The 18639-nt window shown below is 44.0% G+C and overlaps 1 protein-coding gene across 1 annotated transcript; it reads left to right on the forward strand.

Moving 5' to 3' along the window:
* The first annotated feature begins 3767 nt into the window (after window positions 1–3767).
* Window positions 3768–9277, forward strand: LOC120110539. The gene is made up of 7 exons (XM_039125790.1): window positions 3768–4475; window positions 7272–7412; window positions 7503–7616; window positions 7722–7895; window positions 8431–8546; window positions 8705–8786; window positions 8901–9277. Exons 1-7 carry the CDS (start codon window positions 3927–3929, stop codon window positions 8913–8915), a joined length of 1191 nt encoding a protein of 396 aa, XP_038981718.1. The 5' UTR covers window positions 3768–3926; the 3' UTR covers window positions 8916–9277.
* Window positions 9278–18639: the final 9362 nt, after the last annotated feature.

Consider the following 18639-nt stretch of genomic DNA (forward strand, 5'->3'; position numbering starts at 1 on the left):
GAACCTGAATGCTTCACGGAAGCATTGGAGGTTGATACCAGGGAGGAGTGGGAGTTGGCCATGGATGATGAGATGAAGTCATTGGAGCAGAATCAAACGTGGAATTTGGTGGATCTGCCCAAGGGGAAGAAAGCACTGTCAAACAAATGGGTTTACAGGCTGAAGGAAGAGCAAGGTGGGAAGAAGCGGTACAAGGCCAGGCTGGTTGTAAAAGGATTTCAGCAGAGAGCAGGTATCGACTTCACAGAGATTTTTTCTCCTGTAGTTAAGATGAGTTCTATTCGAGCGGTGCTGAGTATGGTGGCAGTAGAGGATCTACACTTAGAGCAGCTTGATGTAAAGACGGCCTTTCTCCACGGAGATCTCGATGAGGAGATATATATGCAGCAGCCGGAGGGATACATTGCAGCTGGCACGGGTGACTTAGTCTGCAAATTAAAGAAAAGCCTCTATGGTTTGAAACAGGCACCCAGACAATGGTATCTCAAGTTCGATAGTTACATGCTTGAGATAGGATACAGGAGATGTCAGGAGGATCACTGTTGCTACTTCCGGGACTTCGGTACATCTTACATTATCTTGCTATTGTATGTTGATGACATGTTAGTTGCAGGAGCTAGCATGCATGAGATTGCAAAATTGAAGCTGAAGCTGTCAAGAAAATTTGCAATGAAGGATCTAGGAGCAGCAAAACAGATCCTTGGGATGTGGATCAGCAGAGATAGGTCTAAACATATCCTCAGACTATCTCAGGCGGAGTACATCAGCCGAGTACTCAGGAGATTCTGCATGGAGGGTGCCAAACCTGTTGGCACACCGCTGGGTGCCCACTTTAAGCTTTCAAAAGGGCAAAGTCCGAAGACGCGGGTGGAGGAGCTCAATATGTCAAAAATCCCGTATGCATCGGCAGTGGGGAGCTTGATGTACGCTATGGTGTGTACGAGACCAGACATTGCTCAAGCAGTGGGAGTTGTGAGTCGCTTTATGAGCTGCCCAGGCTTGGAGCATTGGCGCGCGGTCAAATGGATACTGAGGTATCTGAGAGGCACTGAGCACATGTCATTGTGCTATGGAGGTTCTGAGATCCGGCTACAGGGCTCTATGGACTCAGACATGGCAGGGGACTTGGACGGCAGAAGGAGCACGACAGGGTACTTGTTCACCTTGGGCAGTGGAGCCGTCAGTTGGATTTCCAGGTTGCAACCAGTTGTTGCATTGTCGACTACGAAGGCGGAGTATGTGGCAGCCACAGAGGCGTGCAAGGAACTAATATGGCTTCAAGGCTTGATGAAGGAGCTTGGGAAGGAGCAGAAGGATTGCATGTTATATTCAGATAGTCAAAGTGCAATTCATCTGGCGAAGAATTCAGCTTTCCATTCAAGGACGAAGCATATTGACATACGGTACCACTTCGTGAGGTCATTGCTCGAGCAGAGACTTGTCAAGTTGGAGAAGATTCATACAAGTCAGAATCTTGCAGATATGTTGACGAAGGTCGTCACGGTGGAGAAGCTGAGAAGTTGTTCAGCTTCTGCTGGTCTTCATGCTTGAAGACGTTGAGGAGGCATCGTACCGATTTCACTAGGATGATCCAGTTTTTCAGTGGGAGCACAGAGGAGAACCAAGTAACAAGAGGATATACCCAAGGTCTCCAAGTGGGAGATTGTTGGGGTATGTGGAGACCATTGGTGATGAAGAGAATTGAAGGAGAATTAATTCTGCATAGTTCTGTCTGGCGGACTGTCGGAGTCGACTCGAGCTACAGTCGAGTCGACTCGGGAACAGTCGAGTCGACTCGGGAACAGTCGAGTCGACCCGGGAGGAGAAAAGCCGAAAAACCATGTTTCTGTCTGGACTGTCAGAGTTGACTCGAGCTACAGTCGAGTCGACTCAAAGCATCGTCGGGTCGACTCGAGCCACAGTCGAGTCGACCCGAGATCGTGCCAGTTATACTGGAAGTTGTCCAGACGTGCCCGAGTCGACTCAAACTAAAGTCGAGTCGACTCGAGCTCGCAGGAAATCATACGGACGAGTTTCCTTTGGCGTTTTTGGTGGCACTTCGACGGCTATGATCATCTGAAGGTCTTGAGACTATATATAGGACTCATGAGAGCCCTAGGGGATAGAGATTGCCGTATATTTGAGAGAGACTCTTGTTTGTGAGGCTAGGATTCTAGAGAAGAAGAGGATTGGGATCCTACTTCTTGTGCAAAGGGAATTCTGTGTGAATCTCTTGTAGAGCGATCGCTTGTGATCGTTCGGGTGTGTGCTATCTCTGTAATCAGATCATCCTAATTGAGATTTGGAGCGGTGGAGGACGTAGGCTACTTGTAGCCGAACCTCGTTACATCTTTGTGTTTGCTTTGCTATTTTCTTCCTTCTTCTTCCTTTGATCTTTGATAATCCGTTGCGGTGCTCAAGTGTTTTACCCTACTGATACCAGGGGTAATCTTTTGCCCTTCGTAGCGGAAGCGAAGTGGTGATCCTTGAGTCCGGTGTCGAGGGAGCGAGAGAGTGCTTATCCGTTCGTTTCTCTCTTTGCTTGTCCGACGTCGGTGGCGGCGCCGGTGTGAGTGGGTTCCGGCGCGGGCGCTGACAACACTCTGCCCCGTTTTCAGAACCAAGTCTTGGAACCGACACTCACCGAACTGGTGGCCGATGCGAGCACACCGGTAGCAGAGGCCCGACAGGTCTTCATAGACGAAAGCCTGCCAAAACCTTGCCTTCACGCCCTAGACGATGGTCCCCGGGATCACGGGTTGCTGGGAATCGATTTCAACCTTCACCCTTGCATACCCGATCTGCCACTGCTCACTGGAGAACCGGTCGAGCTCCAGTGGTCCCCCCACCTCTGCCACAATCACCCGGATAGCCTCCATGTCCCAATACTCAAGGAGAAGTCTAGGCAGTCGAATCCAAATGATTGTGCGATTCACTGTGTGGATGCCTGGAATGAAATCGAGCATCCATTTCTCCATTGCCAACAGTTGGCTCGCAACCAACCATGGGCCCACCGCAAGCACTGCCACCCGATCGTTGCCAGAAGCGAGCCAGATGGTGAGAAATCACTCCATCATTGGCAGGACCTCCACTTCGCTCTGCAGCTTGCCCCAGCTTCGGAGGTCGCGCACCACTAGCTCTGGGGGAACCCGCCAATCCAGGCTTCTAGTAATCACTGCCGTGTCCTCCCAAATACCTTTGGCTTGTGACACTCGCTCCGATGGAACCACCGCCACCCAGGGGTACCTCCGTTGAAGCTTGTCCAACTCCGCATCCGTGAAGTGATGGAAGGAATCCTCCGACCGCCGCACGGTCCCTCCTGCCACCTCCGGCCACAATGGAGTGGTCTCGGCCTGCTCGAGTGCAAGGCTTGGAGGCCGGCCACCTCCGGAACCCCCGACGTAGCCATGCCAAGGGCCGCCATGGCCGCACACCAGGTGTTTGACGAAAGTTTATCTATCGCACGACTTTTGATGCAGCAAGACGCTGCTCGCCAACGGAAAATACCGCCTTCTGTATGTATATTTTTGATGGTGGACAAAATTAGCCGAGCCAAAGCCCCCGTATGTATATTTTCGATGGTGGACAAAATTTCAGCAATAGCCAAGCCAAAGCCGGAAGCCTGCTTCCTGGATATATCACGTACACGTCAGTCACACCTCGTCGGCGAGGGTATGTGGACCAGGATCATCATCCCCCTCCTCACCTCCACCCACCCAAGCTTCAAGTCGCTGTCCGTATCAGTCGATAAGGGGGAAAAAAGCGTAGCTTAATATAAAACCCCTCTCCCCTGCCCTTCTCAATCCGTCTTTGACCCCCAAATCCCCACGAGAAAGATCGGAAGGAAAAAAAAGAAGAAGCGGCCGCTTCGCTTCTTTGCTTCTATTTTCTCTCCCTTTCTTTCTGGGTGGTGGCAGGCGGGATATATGGCCGCTGTCAGCAGCATCGCCTCGCCTTCGAGGTTTCTACCCCTCCCCTCCCGGCCCCAGCCCAAGCCACGGACTTCTTCCTTTCTCTCCAACTCCAGGCCCTTCCCCCCCTCCTCCACGAGATCCCACGTGCCTCCTGGCCCTCTTTGGAGGTCCGAACGTGCGCGGAGGGATCGGGCCGTCGCCGCTTCGGTGACGGCGGCGGAGGACTTGGACGTGATCCCCGTGCAGAGCCCTGACTCGACGGACCAGCAGGACGGGATTGTCGCCGTGGTGGCGGGGAGAGAGCAGGATGAGGAGGACGGCGGTGGGAGCAAAAGTCACAGCCAGGTCGGAGGATTCGCCTTGGACAGCGGAGGGGTTGGTAGCGTGACGGGCGGCGGTGGCGGTGGTGGGGGCTTATCCTCTTCTCCGTCGTCTTCGTCTCTCGAGGAAGGCGAGGATGTGGATCGGTTGGTGGATCGTGCGATCAATGCCGCGATCGTGCTTGCGGCGGGGACCTATGCCATCACCAAGTTGCTCACCATCGATAGGGACTACTGGCAAGTCGGTGATCTCTCCCTCCCTCCCTTGCCCTAATTTAGCCTCTTTCTCTAGAATTAAGTCAATAAATAAATAAGAATTGTGATTTGAATTGAATGAGCTTTATTTGTTTGTGCCGGATTATTTGATTGTGGTGGCTATGGCTGACCTTTCTTGATTTCTTGGGATTCCAAGTTTGGTTCTCCGATTGGCTGGTTTTGATTTCTTGGCTCTTGCTAGGGTTTTTGTTCTTTGTCAGCCAGATACCTTTGCTTGTGGAATTGGCGCTTTGATACAAGTGCCCCGAAATTATGTGCACTTAGTATTCACCATCGATTTACTTTGAGGTTTTACTTTCTTTTCTTTTTCAAAATTTATCAACTGATAAACCTTTTCCTGTTCGATCTTTTTGGATCTTTTTGCTTATCGATCTGCCTTTCAATGTTTTTCTGATGATACCATCTACCTTTCAAAGCTTGGTTCAATTTTGCATCCTCATGGCGATTGCACAGAGAAAGCTTTCGAAGTTGAGAATCTCAAAATCAGCCAAACCGGCAAGAGGCAGATGAGTATCATAATCAAGACTGATAGCTGACAGATTGTTTGGATTGGCATCTTCCTTTTGTCAATATGAAAGTGAAAAAAACTGAACGACTGATGAAACTAGTTCTAATAGGTATTTGAAGGTGCTGTGGGTGCACGTGCATTTGGAGCATGTGCTCATATAGTCCTGCCCAGCAAAGCACAGGGCATGCAACCAAAGCATGCCTGCACGAGCCACATGCTTGCTTGCATAATGGGGACACATGTTGCAGAATCAAGGGTGAGCTGGATCCATACAGAGCTGTATGTGCCAGCTGACTGTTGCTTAACCAGCCTATCTAAGTTGATTCTGCAAAGCTGATGTCTGTTTATGTCCTGCTGTTTTACAAATACATGCCTAAGTGGAAATTGGGAAATTTTTATATGCATGCTTTAAGATTGACAAGGTTATGTGTCTAGCGCGTTGGACACTAAAAACGGTGCGAGTAGATGCATTTCAACACATTTCATGGAAGAGTTTTTTGCATGAATACCCTCCTAAATATCGAATTTTGCATGATTATCCTCCCTAAATTTAAATTTGCATGTATACCCTCGTAAAACATTGATTTTGTTATTCTATCTTTTTTTTAATCCTTGTTTTTGTATATATACCCATGCCATCTAACGCCGTTAAAAAATTAACGGTTTTAAATTAAATGACTAAAATACTCTTATTGGGTAGATGTGCAAAAAGAAACATTTATGAGGTGATTTTGATGGGGGACAAGAAAGTAATTTCAAAATTTTATTTTATTTTTAATTAAAATAAATATGGTTTTTATTAACGGTGTTACAAGAACTGTTATATTAGGAGCATTTGTGCAAAAACAGTATTTTATGAGGATACATAAATAAATATAAATTTTAAGAGGGTATTCACATAAATTTGAATTCTTAGAATAATATTCATGCAAAAAACCCTTCATGGTATTTGTATTGATGAGGTGTTGAACTAGACTAGACAAGATAATGTGAGTTCTAATTTAGATGATACATCTATGTGCTACAGTTTCAGCTTGTGACCCTATAAGAGGAGCATCTTGTGTATGTGTGGAAGAGTATAGGCAAATTAAAAAGAAAGTTTGCATTTTTGAAGTTTACAGAATTTCTTGCCATATTTAGGGATCCAGAAGTGTTGGCATTCTATACTTACTCAAAACTGGTGTAGCATTTCAGGAAGAATCATGTTCTTTAGTGTTTTTGCACATTATCTTCAAAAGTTTAACTAATACTTTGTAAGGCATTTGACAATATATATAGAAAATTACAATGTGGCTAATTGTTTTGTCATTTTGATGCCTATTGCACTTAATTTTGGAGCAATAACTCCAACTAAGTCCGGTTATTCCAAGTCTAGGATAAATATATCAAATTTTATTTTCCCCAAATAAGGAGCTTTCAATTGTGAAATTACTTATTTATTTTCTTTCTTCCAGTTTTTGAGATATGTAGTGATGGTTGCTCTATAATTTTGTATTTGAAACATGTTTGGCATGTTATGTTGTGGACATGCATGATCTGCATATGTTTAAGCCAGCCTTGAACTGCTCATTTGTCATATCTCTCCAAACTTGAGTGTTTAGCCTAGTTCTTCATACTATCCGAACCAAACTCTTTTCCTTTCATATCATTAATATCCTTCACTTTCCATGGCATAATTGCTTCCACTTATATGTGAATCCACTTCATTTCTTGAGAAAAAGTTTGACTTCATTCTTTGACTTATGCTAATAAAAGGGAAATTGCAACTTCTATATTTTCTCATCCTCTGCCTGTGTTTTCTCCTACGAAAAAAGAGCATTTTATCTAGAAGAACAGGCTTATTTAATTAATTACTAGATTATCAACCCTATAAGGTCATGAAATTCCTTAGTATGGAAAATGCAAAAACTATAAGTTTATATTATCGTATAGACATGTTCGGACATTCTTATGCTTGTTTGTTGCTTTGTTGTCCTGACATTTGTCATATGACATGAGTGCTTATAATTTTTTTTCTTCTTAATCTTAAGCTACTTGTTTACATTTTTTAAAATAACTTTCCAGTATATGCTAGTTATGAATTTAGATGATGTATTATTTAAAGGCTTGGGAACCATTTTAACATGAAATGCGATTCTCTTATGGAAAAGTCTGTTTTTTTTGTTAGGATTCTATCATTTTTAGGAGCACTAGAATTACAATCCTCTTGGATTGTTAAATTCATGGCCTTATTCAAGCTCCATTGTATCACAGGGATGGACCCTTTATGAGATCCTAAGATATGCACCCCAGCACAATTGGACTGCTTATGAGGAAGCCTTGAAAACAAACCCTGTTCTGGCCAAAATGATGATAAGTGGAGTGGTTTATTCTCTAGGAGATTGGATTGCACAGGTGGATGCTCTTTTAGATTATCGATTAATCGTAAAATATATTACCTTTCCATGCGCATCTAACTTGTGTTCTTGTCATATCTTGATGCAGTGCTATGAAGGAAAACCACTTTTTGATTTTGACCGTGCTCGCATGTTCAGATCTGGTCTTGTTGGTTTTACTCTACATGGGTCCCTTTCTCATTACTATTACCAATTCTGTGAGGTAGCTGGCTTCTAGTATTGTTAGATATATCTGATAGCAATTGCTGCTTGTTGTGATGACTAATTTGTTGTATGAGAGACTGAGATGGAGCTATTTGTTTTCCAGGCTCTTTTTCCTTTCCAGGACTGGTGGGTGGTTCCTGCGAAAGTGTTGTTTGACCAAACTGCTTGGGCTGCAGTGTGGAACAGCATTTACTATGCAGTCCTGGGACTTTTGCGTTCTGAATCACCAGCTAACGTATTCGGTGAACTGAAGGCTACATTTTGGCCAATGCTAACTGTATGCAATGTTCTCCCTTGATTATTTATGTGACTTCTTTCTTGTTATGTCCCTATCTTTTTATGAACCGAGGCTGCTTTGCCTTTCCAATGGGTGAATAACAAACCTAACGGGCATGCATATCAAGTGTGAGAACCATCTGAGTTGATCACAATTCCTCTTGATTCAAAGATCGGTATTATGGAAGGCAAACTTGAAATAATTATAGTTTGACCTGACAGCCTTGCCACTGGGAAGTTATTGGTCTTGTGGAAACTGAGCAACTGACTGTTGCCTCAACTTAAACTCTCACCCATACCAGACTGAGCAGAGTTGCCAGTGATTGGCTGACCACTCAAAGTTACTTTAAATTTAGTCACTATTCAAGGGCTAGTGTGGTGTGGACATTATGGAGAGTGTAGTATGTAACAAAAACAATGATATGCATCATGAATTAATGAAATTCATCAGGTTAACACTTTTTCGTTTGGTTACATCATTTGTGTGATGCATCAGCATTTTTGGGTTGACAATTTGGGGTGTTTTGGCTTGACAGGCAGGGTGGAAGCTTTGGCCTTTTGCTCACCTGATTACTTATGGTGTTATACCAGTAGAACAGAGACTTCTCTGGGTGGACTGTGTGGAGCTGGTGTGGGTGACCATATTATCCACGTAAGCATCTCATTAGCCTGCTCAGCATTAATGATTATAATTTTCTATCTTCTTGTTTTTGGTATTAAGTCCCTTAAGCTGCTTTTAAGGTATTTATTTTAAGACCAGCCATGCGATATTTTTCATCACAGTAATTTTTGTCCTTTTCTTCTTTTTAGTTATTCAAATGAGAAATCTGAAGCCAGAAATTCAGAGGCAATGTCAGAGTCAAACGCTAAGCCCCCATCTGCTGTTCCTGAGGTAATGTGATTACTAACTCCTTTCAGGATATTTTCGAAGTGTTGACAGGGAGGCATAGTAGTTCTGAATCTTGATGTTCCTCTTTAAAAAATTCCCCCTATCCTTCTTTTACAGGAATTGATGAAGTAGATGGCAAAACCAGAGCAAATGTGTTGGCTGGGATGTTGAGGGAATGAGCATCACAGATTTTTGGTGACTGGAACTGCAGCTAAAGCTGCCTCAGTGTTCATCAAGCGGGTGCTGTATAGATTGCGTGTATAATAAACAACAGCAATAATTCTTTAATGAGAACTAGTGTCCCCATACGGAAGTCCTTACGAAAAAAAAAATGTTTTGCCATACGGAATTACGATATAGAATGCAGTAGGAATCGGCTGTTCCGAATGTCAATAGGATATGGCTTCTTGTAACAGTCATAGGGGGTTGATTCAAATAAGTATTCCTGTGTGTATGCTTTATAATTACCCATCCTCTAGATTGTTTTGTTGCGAGCTGTTCTTTATCTTTCTTCTTTTTGTGTGTGCATGTAACAGAAGATAAGGATTAAAATAGCTGGTCATGGTTTGTGGGGTTTGAAAACTCTACCCCGGAGAAGAGGCCCTTATGAAGTAACTTTAAATGGACATCTAGAACTGTACTCCAAATATGTCCTGGAAGCATGGAGCCATTGCTATTGCTTCGGCGATCATGTGATGAATCCCGAGCTTGTAGTTTTTGGGCCATTTAGGCCAGACGAGTACTGTGGTTCTGGGTGGTTTGGGAAACTGATCAAATTTTATTACTGATTCTTGAATGATTCTGTTTGTCTTTTTTTAGATGGTGATTACCGATTCTTGAACGATGAATGGCAAAGGGTTGAGGGATACATTTTTTTTAAAATAATTGGAGCTATTCTAGATTTACATATGAAAATGATTCTGGATGGATATTGTTCTGTTAGCTTTCATTCTCACCATGATAGTATTCAATGAACCGATGATATGGGTTGGAGGCATGAAATCACGGTCATTCAATTCAACACCTAGTGCTGCCTCCCTCATTGAAACTTGGAAAGGTCCAATCAGAACTTTCTGTAGTAAGGTAACCGATTTTTAATGAATTATAACTGGTACATTCTGCATGGGATGTATAGGGAAATGGTCGGGATAGCTCAATTAGTACAGTAGAGGATAGTTCAAATGATTCCTGACATATAAATAATATATCGGATAGATATTCATACAAATTAATCGAGAGAGATCAGGATATATATTCGTTAATAGTCAAAAGCATGATACATATTCATCTAGCGTATAAATATATACCTCTATTTTTAGAGATGAGTAAAAAATATATGCATGGTTATGGTAAAGAACTAAAGTGGGATTATGTTCCCTTTTTTTTTTGGTATTGGATGTATTGTTAGGTTGTGCCAAGTCAAATCTGCTCCGCTGATTTTTATTCGTCGCAGAAAAGAGATCCCTTAACCCCGCTTTAAAAAATAATGAATATTAAGTTCGAGAGGATGCAGGTACTATGGATCCTCTAGCTCGCAATTGGATTGCCTTTCCGGATCCCGCCGGTCTTGCTTGTAGGCCATGATGTGCCTATATATAAAGAAGAAACATTCTGCATGGCATGAAGCGTCAAAGCCTCCTTAGCTTTTGGCATTCGATTATCTCCCCTTGTAACCCATTCTGACTAACAATTCTGTCCTTTTTGTCGCTTGCATATTATCAATGATCAAACATTTTTTCCCCTGAACATGCATGTCCTTAAGATACAGCATATTTTGTCACCGAAGATCAAACATGAATTCAGCTTCTTCCAGTAATGTGTGATGTTATTGTTATCGATCTGAACTACTTAAACTCATTGCACAATGCTCACTCTGCGCTTTGCACTTGTTTTCCGTGAGTTGAAGAATTTTAGCAGCGAGTGACACAAACCGTCATTTGAGATGAAGCATCTCTAGGAGGATTACTGTGCTAATTCACAATACCATACACTTGATCCATTAGATATAAAGAAAACTTGTTTAGACAAGATAGAACTGGAAGACTGGCAATTGTGTGGATAGCAGTAGCTTCAGATTTATAGAAGATAGAGGTCATATTATTAAAGTCCAATTTTAACGACCTCCAGGCTCCTCCTCGTACTACATTGACGGTGGAGCACAAACGAAGAACTTGAAGGATTTCTGACTGACAGGCACATACTGGAGCTACCGTTTTCTTTTATATATTATGAGAAGAAAAGCAACATATTCTTATTGGAAGCAGAAGTGCAACAACATGGCATCCCTTCTGCAGTTGTTCGCTTAGCTATACACTGGCCGTTGGAATCTATACTGTAGCTATAGCTGTAGATGACCTGTACTGTAGGTTGTACACGATAGCCACCTTCACTTATAAAAGAAGGGCTATGGCTGTTCTACAGTGAAATATATGAAAAGAGTTCATTTTCCTCCTTTCTCCACATCTCTTCCTCTCCCTCTCTTCTCCTTCAACATGGTATCAAAGCTATAGAGATCCTGAAGCAGTCCTTTCTTCTTGGTTTCTTCTTTCTCACCTGCTGGAGAGTGTATTCCTCTTCTGTGAGGTATTTCATCGAACAGCTAACATCCTCCCATGTATGTGTACCATGAAAAGCTTGGAGTTCATTAAACATACGTGGCCTTCTGGAAGAACTGTAGTAGGATGTAAGTGGGTATATAAGATTAAGACTCGTGCTGATGGTTCAGTAAAACGTTGCAAAGCCCGCCCATTGTCACTCCCCGCCGGTGAAGAGAAGCGCCGCCGCCCGTTGTCACCCCCGTTCTCCTTGCTCCTCCTCACTGCTCTCCTTCTCCCGAGGCTGAGATCCACGGTCTCGGGGAACTCCCGCTTCTTCTCCGGCTTCGATCCGGCGATACGGGACCCCGGGTAGGCCAAGCTTCAGCTCTGTCTCCTCATAGTCCAACCGGACACCTCCGACTCTGTGTCCGTCGACATCTCCTCCACTGCCGAGGGTCGTCTCGACTCTCAAGGGTGAGACCAAACAGTTACCTCTTTTCCTCCGCCTCTTGAGATCCCGAGCCTTTTCCATTTTGGCCAGCTTTCTCATTACGCAACATCACTGTCAGTTCCCTTGCCTTCTCCAGTTCTCCTTCTCCCTCAGTCACTGAGAAGTCTCTGCCACCCCTCTCTTGAGACGTGACACAAAGCCACTTTCTCCTCACGCTAGGTACAAAGGTTGGAAATTCAAAAGGCTTCGATCACGTCTCTGAGCGACATGACACAAAACGACCTTTCTCCTCATGCCCGGTACAGAGGCGTGGTAACAGAAAAAATTTCGGTCACAATAAAGTAGTTTCAGTCACGTCAAACACTCCTTATTTCTTCTATAAAAAAATCTAATAAATTTCAAGAACGGTATTTTCATTATGGCAAAATAGGCCAAAAATCTTATAGTATAGAAAGAAACAAGCTGAGAAGAAAGCAGCTACAAAAGCTTAGACGGCCTCGTCACATCGAACTGCGGCTGTTGCTTTTACTGGTTCGTCAGCGTCTGCATCTTATTCTTCTATACCTACTTCATTCATTACTATAGCAGATATTGAGGCAATAGCTCATTAGGTTCTATCTCGCACTACTTTCTCTACCACCTCAGGTAAACCTTCATTTTCGTTCCTTGACTCCACATGTTGTAATCACATGACCTCTGATTCCTCTTTAGTTTCCTTGAAAACTAACTTGAATTCTGTTCCCGTTATCTACACTGCTAATGGCTCCCATATGGCTATTAATCACATAGGCTCTGTCTCTACTTCTACTCTTTCCTTACCAAATACATATCTCGTTCCGAAATTATCTTTTAATTTGCTGTCTGTTAGCCAACTTGTGGAACATGGCCTTAAGGTAACTTTTACTGACAAAGGTTGTAATGTGTAGGATCAGAAGACGGATTAGCTCGTTGGGCCGAGTGTAAAGTCGGTCGTCTGTTTGAGATCACATCATTACATGTACCTAGCTCTAGTTCTTTTTCATTAGTTACTGCTGTCTCCTCGAGTCTTTGGCATTCTCGTTTGGGGCACGCTTCCTTGTCTCGTGTCCAATCTTTAGCTTCGAGCGGTTTTTTGGGGAAAGTTAACTTTCAACTTTTTGATTGTGTCTCTTGTCAATTAGGTAAACAAAATGCTCTGCTTTTTAATAAAAGTGTTTCTTTCTCTACCGCACCTTTTGATTTGATACACTCTAATATTTGGAACCCTGCTCCTGTTGAGACTAAGGGAGGATCACGATATTTTGTGTTGTTTATTGATAACTACTCGCAGTATACATGGATTTATCTGTTACGTGATCGCTCTGAGTTTCTTGACACATTTCATGATTTTCAGCAGATGGTCAAAACCCAGTTTGGTCGACCCATAAAAGTCTTTCATAGTGACAATGCCATGGAATATACCTCCACCTCATTCATGAAAGTACTTAAACAAGACGGCACAATATCCCATCGTTCTTGTCCTTACACCTCTCAGTAGAATGGTTGTGCGAAACGAAAGCATCGACACATCTTGGACACTGTCAGATCCCTTTTTCTTTCTGCTGCCTTACCTGAGTCTTTTTGGGGAGAGGCTGCTCTCACAGCAGTCTATACCATCAACCAGGTACCTTTTCCTACGATCTCAAATAAATCACCATATGAGGTTCTTTATGAGAAGGTTCCTGATTACTCTTTCCTAAAAGTTTTTGGTTGTGCCTGTTTTATTTTGCTTCCTTTACATGAGCGTGCTAAACTTGAACCACGCTCACGTCTCTGCTGTTTTCTTGGTTATGGTATCGATCATAAAAGTTATCGTTGTTAAAATCCTATCTCAAAGTGACTTCGTATATCCCGACATGTTCAATTTTGGGAACACAAGATGTTTACTAGCATCTCTTCGCTCTCCACGGGTCCTCCTTAGTATTCTCCTGTCTTCAATAACCCCACTATTGATCTCTTCCCAGATTCTCCTTCTCATGGAGGTAATGAGAGCTCATCAGGTAATCTCTCTACATCCAATTCTACCGAGTCTGGATCGTCCACTAATCCAATCATCACAACCGGAGCATCCAAGCCTCTTCCCAGTACTGTTCTTCGCTGCTCTAGTAGGGTGAGATCCACCCCGTCTCATCTTAATAATTATCACTATTTTTATGCTCTTGCTACCCTCTATGAGCCTCGCAATTATCGCGAGGCGAGTTCTAATCCCCTTTAGCAGAAGGCTATGTCTGATGAACTTCAAGCTCTTCATGATACGCATACATAGGATCTGACTGACTTGCCTCCTGAAAAGACTGCAGTAGGATGTAAGTGGGTATATAAGATTAAGACTCATGCTGATGGTTTAGTAGAACGTTGCAAAGCCCGTCTTGTGGCTCGAGGATTCACCCAGGAGTATGGTATTGACTATGAGAAAACTTTTGCTCCAGTTGCACGTCTTACCATTTTTCGTTCCTTACTTGCAATTGCAGCTGTTAAGCAATGAAAGATGCATCAGATGGATGTTAAGAATGCTTTCCTCAATGGTAACTTAGTTGAGGAAGTGTTTCTACAACCTCCCCTAGGTCTTGTTCATCCACAGGGAAAAGTTTGTCATCTTCGAAAGGCACTTTATGGCCTCAAGCAGTCTCCTCGAGCTTGGTTTTCTAAGTTCAGCTCAGTCCTCACTCAACAGGGCTTCACTCCTAGTGCATATGACTCTGCACTATTTCTTCGCCGATCTGAGGCTGGTATTGTTCTTCTCTTGCTATATGTGGATAATATGGTTATCGTTGGAGATGACGTGTTAGGGATTCATACATTTCAGCGGTTTCTTGAACAACAATTTGCGATGAAGGATTTAGGATTCCTCAGCTACTTTCTTGGTCTCGAGGTGACATCCAGCTCAGATGGCTACTATCTTTCACAGACTAAGTATGCTTCTGAGTTGATATCTCGTGCTGGGTTGACAGATAGCAAGATCGTGGATAGTCCTCTAGAAATGAATGTTAAGCTTCTTCCCACAGATGGTGAACTATTGACAGATGTGACTCTATATCGGTAATTAGTTGGCAGTCTCACCTACCTGACCGTGACATGCCCTGACATTTCTTATGCAATCATCCTAGTTAGTCAGTTTATGCATGCACCACGCTCTACACACTATGTCGCAGTCCTACGTATTCTTCGGTACATTAAGGGTACATTATTTTACGGCCTTTACTTTTCAGCCCACTCCACTTTAGATATACAGGCCTACTCTGATGCTAATTGAGCAGGAGATCCTACAGATCGTCGCTCTACCATAGGCTGTTGTTTCTTACTTGGGTCATCTCTCATCCCTTAGAAAAGCAAGAAGCAATCGGTTGTCTCTCGCTCCAGTACAGAGGTTGAGTATCGTGCACTGGCAGATACTACCTCTGTGTTCTTGTGGCTTCGATGGCTACTACATGATATGGATGTTCCCTTGACTAGTAGCTCTCCTCTTCATTGTGATAATATGAGTACCATGCAGATTGCTCGTAACGATGTGTTTCATGAGCGAACGAAGCATATTGAAATGATTGTCACTTCATTCGGCATCATATCAAGCAAGGTACTATTCAGTTGATAAATGTTGCTCCTGCGGATCAGCTTGCTGATATCTTTACAAAGGCACATCCACCAGGGCATCATTGTGATTTGGTTTGCCAACTCAAGTTGGCATCTTCGCTCCCATCTTGAGTTTGAGGGAGGATGTTAGCTTAGCTGTACACTAGCCGTTGGGATCTATTGTTAGCTTAGCTGTACACTACCTGTTGGGATCTGTACTATAGCTATAGCTATAGATGATCTATACTGTAGCTGTACATGAGTTGTATATGATAGCCACCTTCACTTATAAAAGGAGAGCTATGGCTATTCTTAAGTGAAATATATGAAAAGAGTTCATTTTCCTCCTTTCTCCACATCTCTTCCTCTCCCTCTCTTCTCCTTCAACAAAGTCAGCTGGGGCAAGGCCCTGTAAATTGTTACAGAGAGAACGGCTTCCATCGTAAAACTGATTTAAGGATTTGATCATTAGGAATTTCGAAAAAAAAAAAAAGACCTTTGTATCTCATGTTCTAAGATGTGTCGCTGTGTGTACACAAAAAAATTTTATTGAAGAATTAGATGTGACCATTTCTCACACTGTCAATGACAGTCAAGTGTCAATGACAGTCAAGTGCCTTCTGTACCCACCCTGTAAGTAGTGAAGATTTCATTAAAGAACTAGGTGTTATGCTTTCACATGCCGTGATCTAGGAACTAAATAGCCTCCAAATCTGTCAACCCAAATTTATCAGTACCTTCATGATCCAGCAACGGGTCCCCTGGGTGAAGCATAGCATAAGCAAGAACATAAGGGGGGGAGCGAGTGGAAGAAGAGCACGCCATGGGAAGAATGGAGTGGAGAATAGGATGTTCTGTTGATGAATGGAATGGAGGAACATAAGTTTTCTATATACGAGTATGTTTTTTTTTTTCAAAACTTGGGTGAAAAACTGCGGTTAGTCATGGGATTTTTCAGTCGAGGGCCAACATCTCTCACCTATTTTATTTTGTGTTTGGTCACTTTGGTGCACTCTTTTTTTTTTTTGGGTCAAAACGGCCTTTCAATTCCAATAAATCAAGTTTGAGTACATCCAGTCAAATCAAAGAAAAGTAAATAATGCAACAGGTGGAGAACACCCCCAAAACTCGTCCAAACGACGTCCCCAAAATAACGTGCCACGTATGAGGCTACCCAGTCTGCAGCTCTGTTCACCTCACGAAACACATGAACAATCTGGACAGCGAACATCTCCTGTACCAATCTGCGAATCTTCCGAATCAACGGATGACCGTCACCATACCTATCCACTCCCCATATCCAGTTAACCACCATGGCAGAGTCTCCCTCAATACACAATCTGTCGGCACCCAGCACACATCTCGCATACCGGATGCCCTCCCAAGCAGCCCGTTGATCCGCCCCAATAACAATCAAACCAGGTGTGCTCCGACCTCCAGCTGCAATCAATCTGCCATAATGGTCCCTAACAACAAAGCCTGCTCCACCAAAAGCTCTATCCATCGTCATACCGTCATCAAAGTTCACCTTAAGATAACCAAGGGGTGGAGGTGCCTAGGAAAGAGAAGCATACCTAAATACTGTAACAGCAGAAAAGGTACTCCAGATATCTCTGGCCAACTCAGATGAAGTCGATGGAGTCATAGAAAAGACCTCCGTAGCCTGGGTCACGGCTCTATCCACCACAATCCTCGGGAGCGACCTTCTATCCAGCCATATATGATAAGCTAGATAGGCAACCACTACCCCCAGCTCAGCTGTGCTAGGTCTTCTGGAAGAGTCCCTCAAGAACTGTAATAAATCCTCCACTGACTCCCATCTCAAGGGTAACGGCGCAGACAGACAGCTCCAAATCTGTACCGCCCTCGGACAAAGGAGTAAGACATGACATATTGACTCCTCGAGATCCGGGCATACCTCGCAAAATTGGGTCATCCTCACCCCCCATCTAACCAACATGCTCATGGTCGGGAGGCAACCGTAGGCTACTTTCCAAAGAAAGAGCGCCACACGAGGATGCAACCTCAACCTCCATATCCAACCTGCATCTATCTATCTATCTAGCACCCTGCTAATCCAAGAATGAAGATCTCTGGCACGAACTCTCGACCTACCCATCAGCTCCCAAATCAATCTGTCTGGCTCCTCCCGTGACGGTACCGGTAACGCCATAACCCTCGCCGCTAACTGCTCTCCAAACATCTTCCGTACCAGTCCCTCACACCATCGTCCCTCTCTTGGGACAATCAGATCACAGACCCTAAGCCCTTGTAGCCTGTCCGTATTCACCATCGTCAGCACCCGACTGATAGGAAACTCCGTCATCCAACTATCCTCAAGAGCATCAATGGAACGACCATCGCCTACCGCTCATCTAATCGCAAGCAGCACTAAAGGAGCTCTAGCGCAAATCTCCCTCCAGATGGGTGAATGATGACGACGTGCGCGGGTACGAATCAGTAGGCTTCCATACTTGGCCCTCATCAAAGAGGACCACATACTATCAAGCTCCAACAGTACTCTGGCTGCATGTCACATCACCGAAGCCTCCCGTCTCACCATCAATGAAGTCATCCCCAAACCGCCCTGCCTGATCGGCTGACATATTACCTCCTACGCCATCAAATGAATACTACCTCTATCACCATGTCTTCCCCATATGAAATCCCTTATAAGCCTCTCAAATGATCTTAACAAAGCCACAGGGAGAATAGAGTTAGACAGAAGGTATATCGGAATGGAATTCAAAACTGACCGTGCCAGAGTGACCCGTCCATCATAGAGAGAGAATGCATCTGCCACCCCTCCAACCTATGTTTGAAGCTAGTCACTAGTGAGAGGCAATCCCCGCTGCGTAACCGTCATCCGGTGATCGGAACTCCCAGATATCTCAGACTGCTCTCCTGCTGCCTCACCCCCAAAATCTCCATAATAGCTGCCTTCACCTGTAGTTTAGTCTTCGGGCTAAAGTGGATCGTTAATTTTGCTAAGTTGATTCGTTGTCCAGAAGCAGCACAATAGGCACTAAGTATTGATCTAATAATCTGGGCAGCTTGCCTGGTTGCCTGGGGCAGGAGCAAACTATCATTTGCACATAGGTGGGATATCAGCCTGACCCCCTGCACCGGTCTATAAGCCTCCAGCCGCTGAGAATCCACCGCACCCCGCAATGCCCTGGAAAGAGAGTCAGCACAAAGAATAAAGAGCAGAGGAGATAAATGGTGCCACCCTTTGGAGAGCTAGTTTCTTTTCTTCTTGAAGAACAGGCATGTACTTTCA

The sequence above is a fragment of the Phoenix dactylifera genome, chromosome 4, assembly GCF_009389715.1.
Source record: "Phoenix dactylifera cultivar Barhee BC4 chromosome 4, palm_55x_up_171113_PBpolish2nd_filt_p, whole genome shotgun sequence".
In the NCBI taxonomy this organism is placed as follows: domain Eukaryota; kingdom Viridiplantae; phylum Streptophyta; class Magnoliopsida; order Arecales; family Arecaceae; genus Phoenix; species Phoenix dactylifera.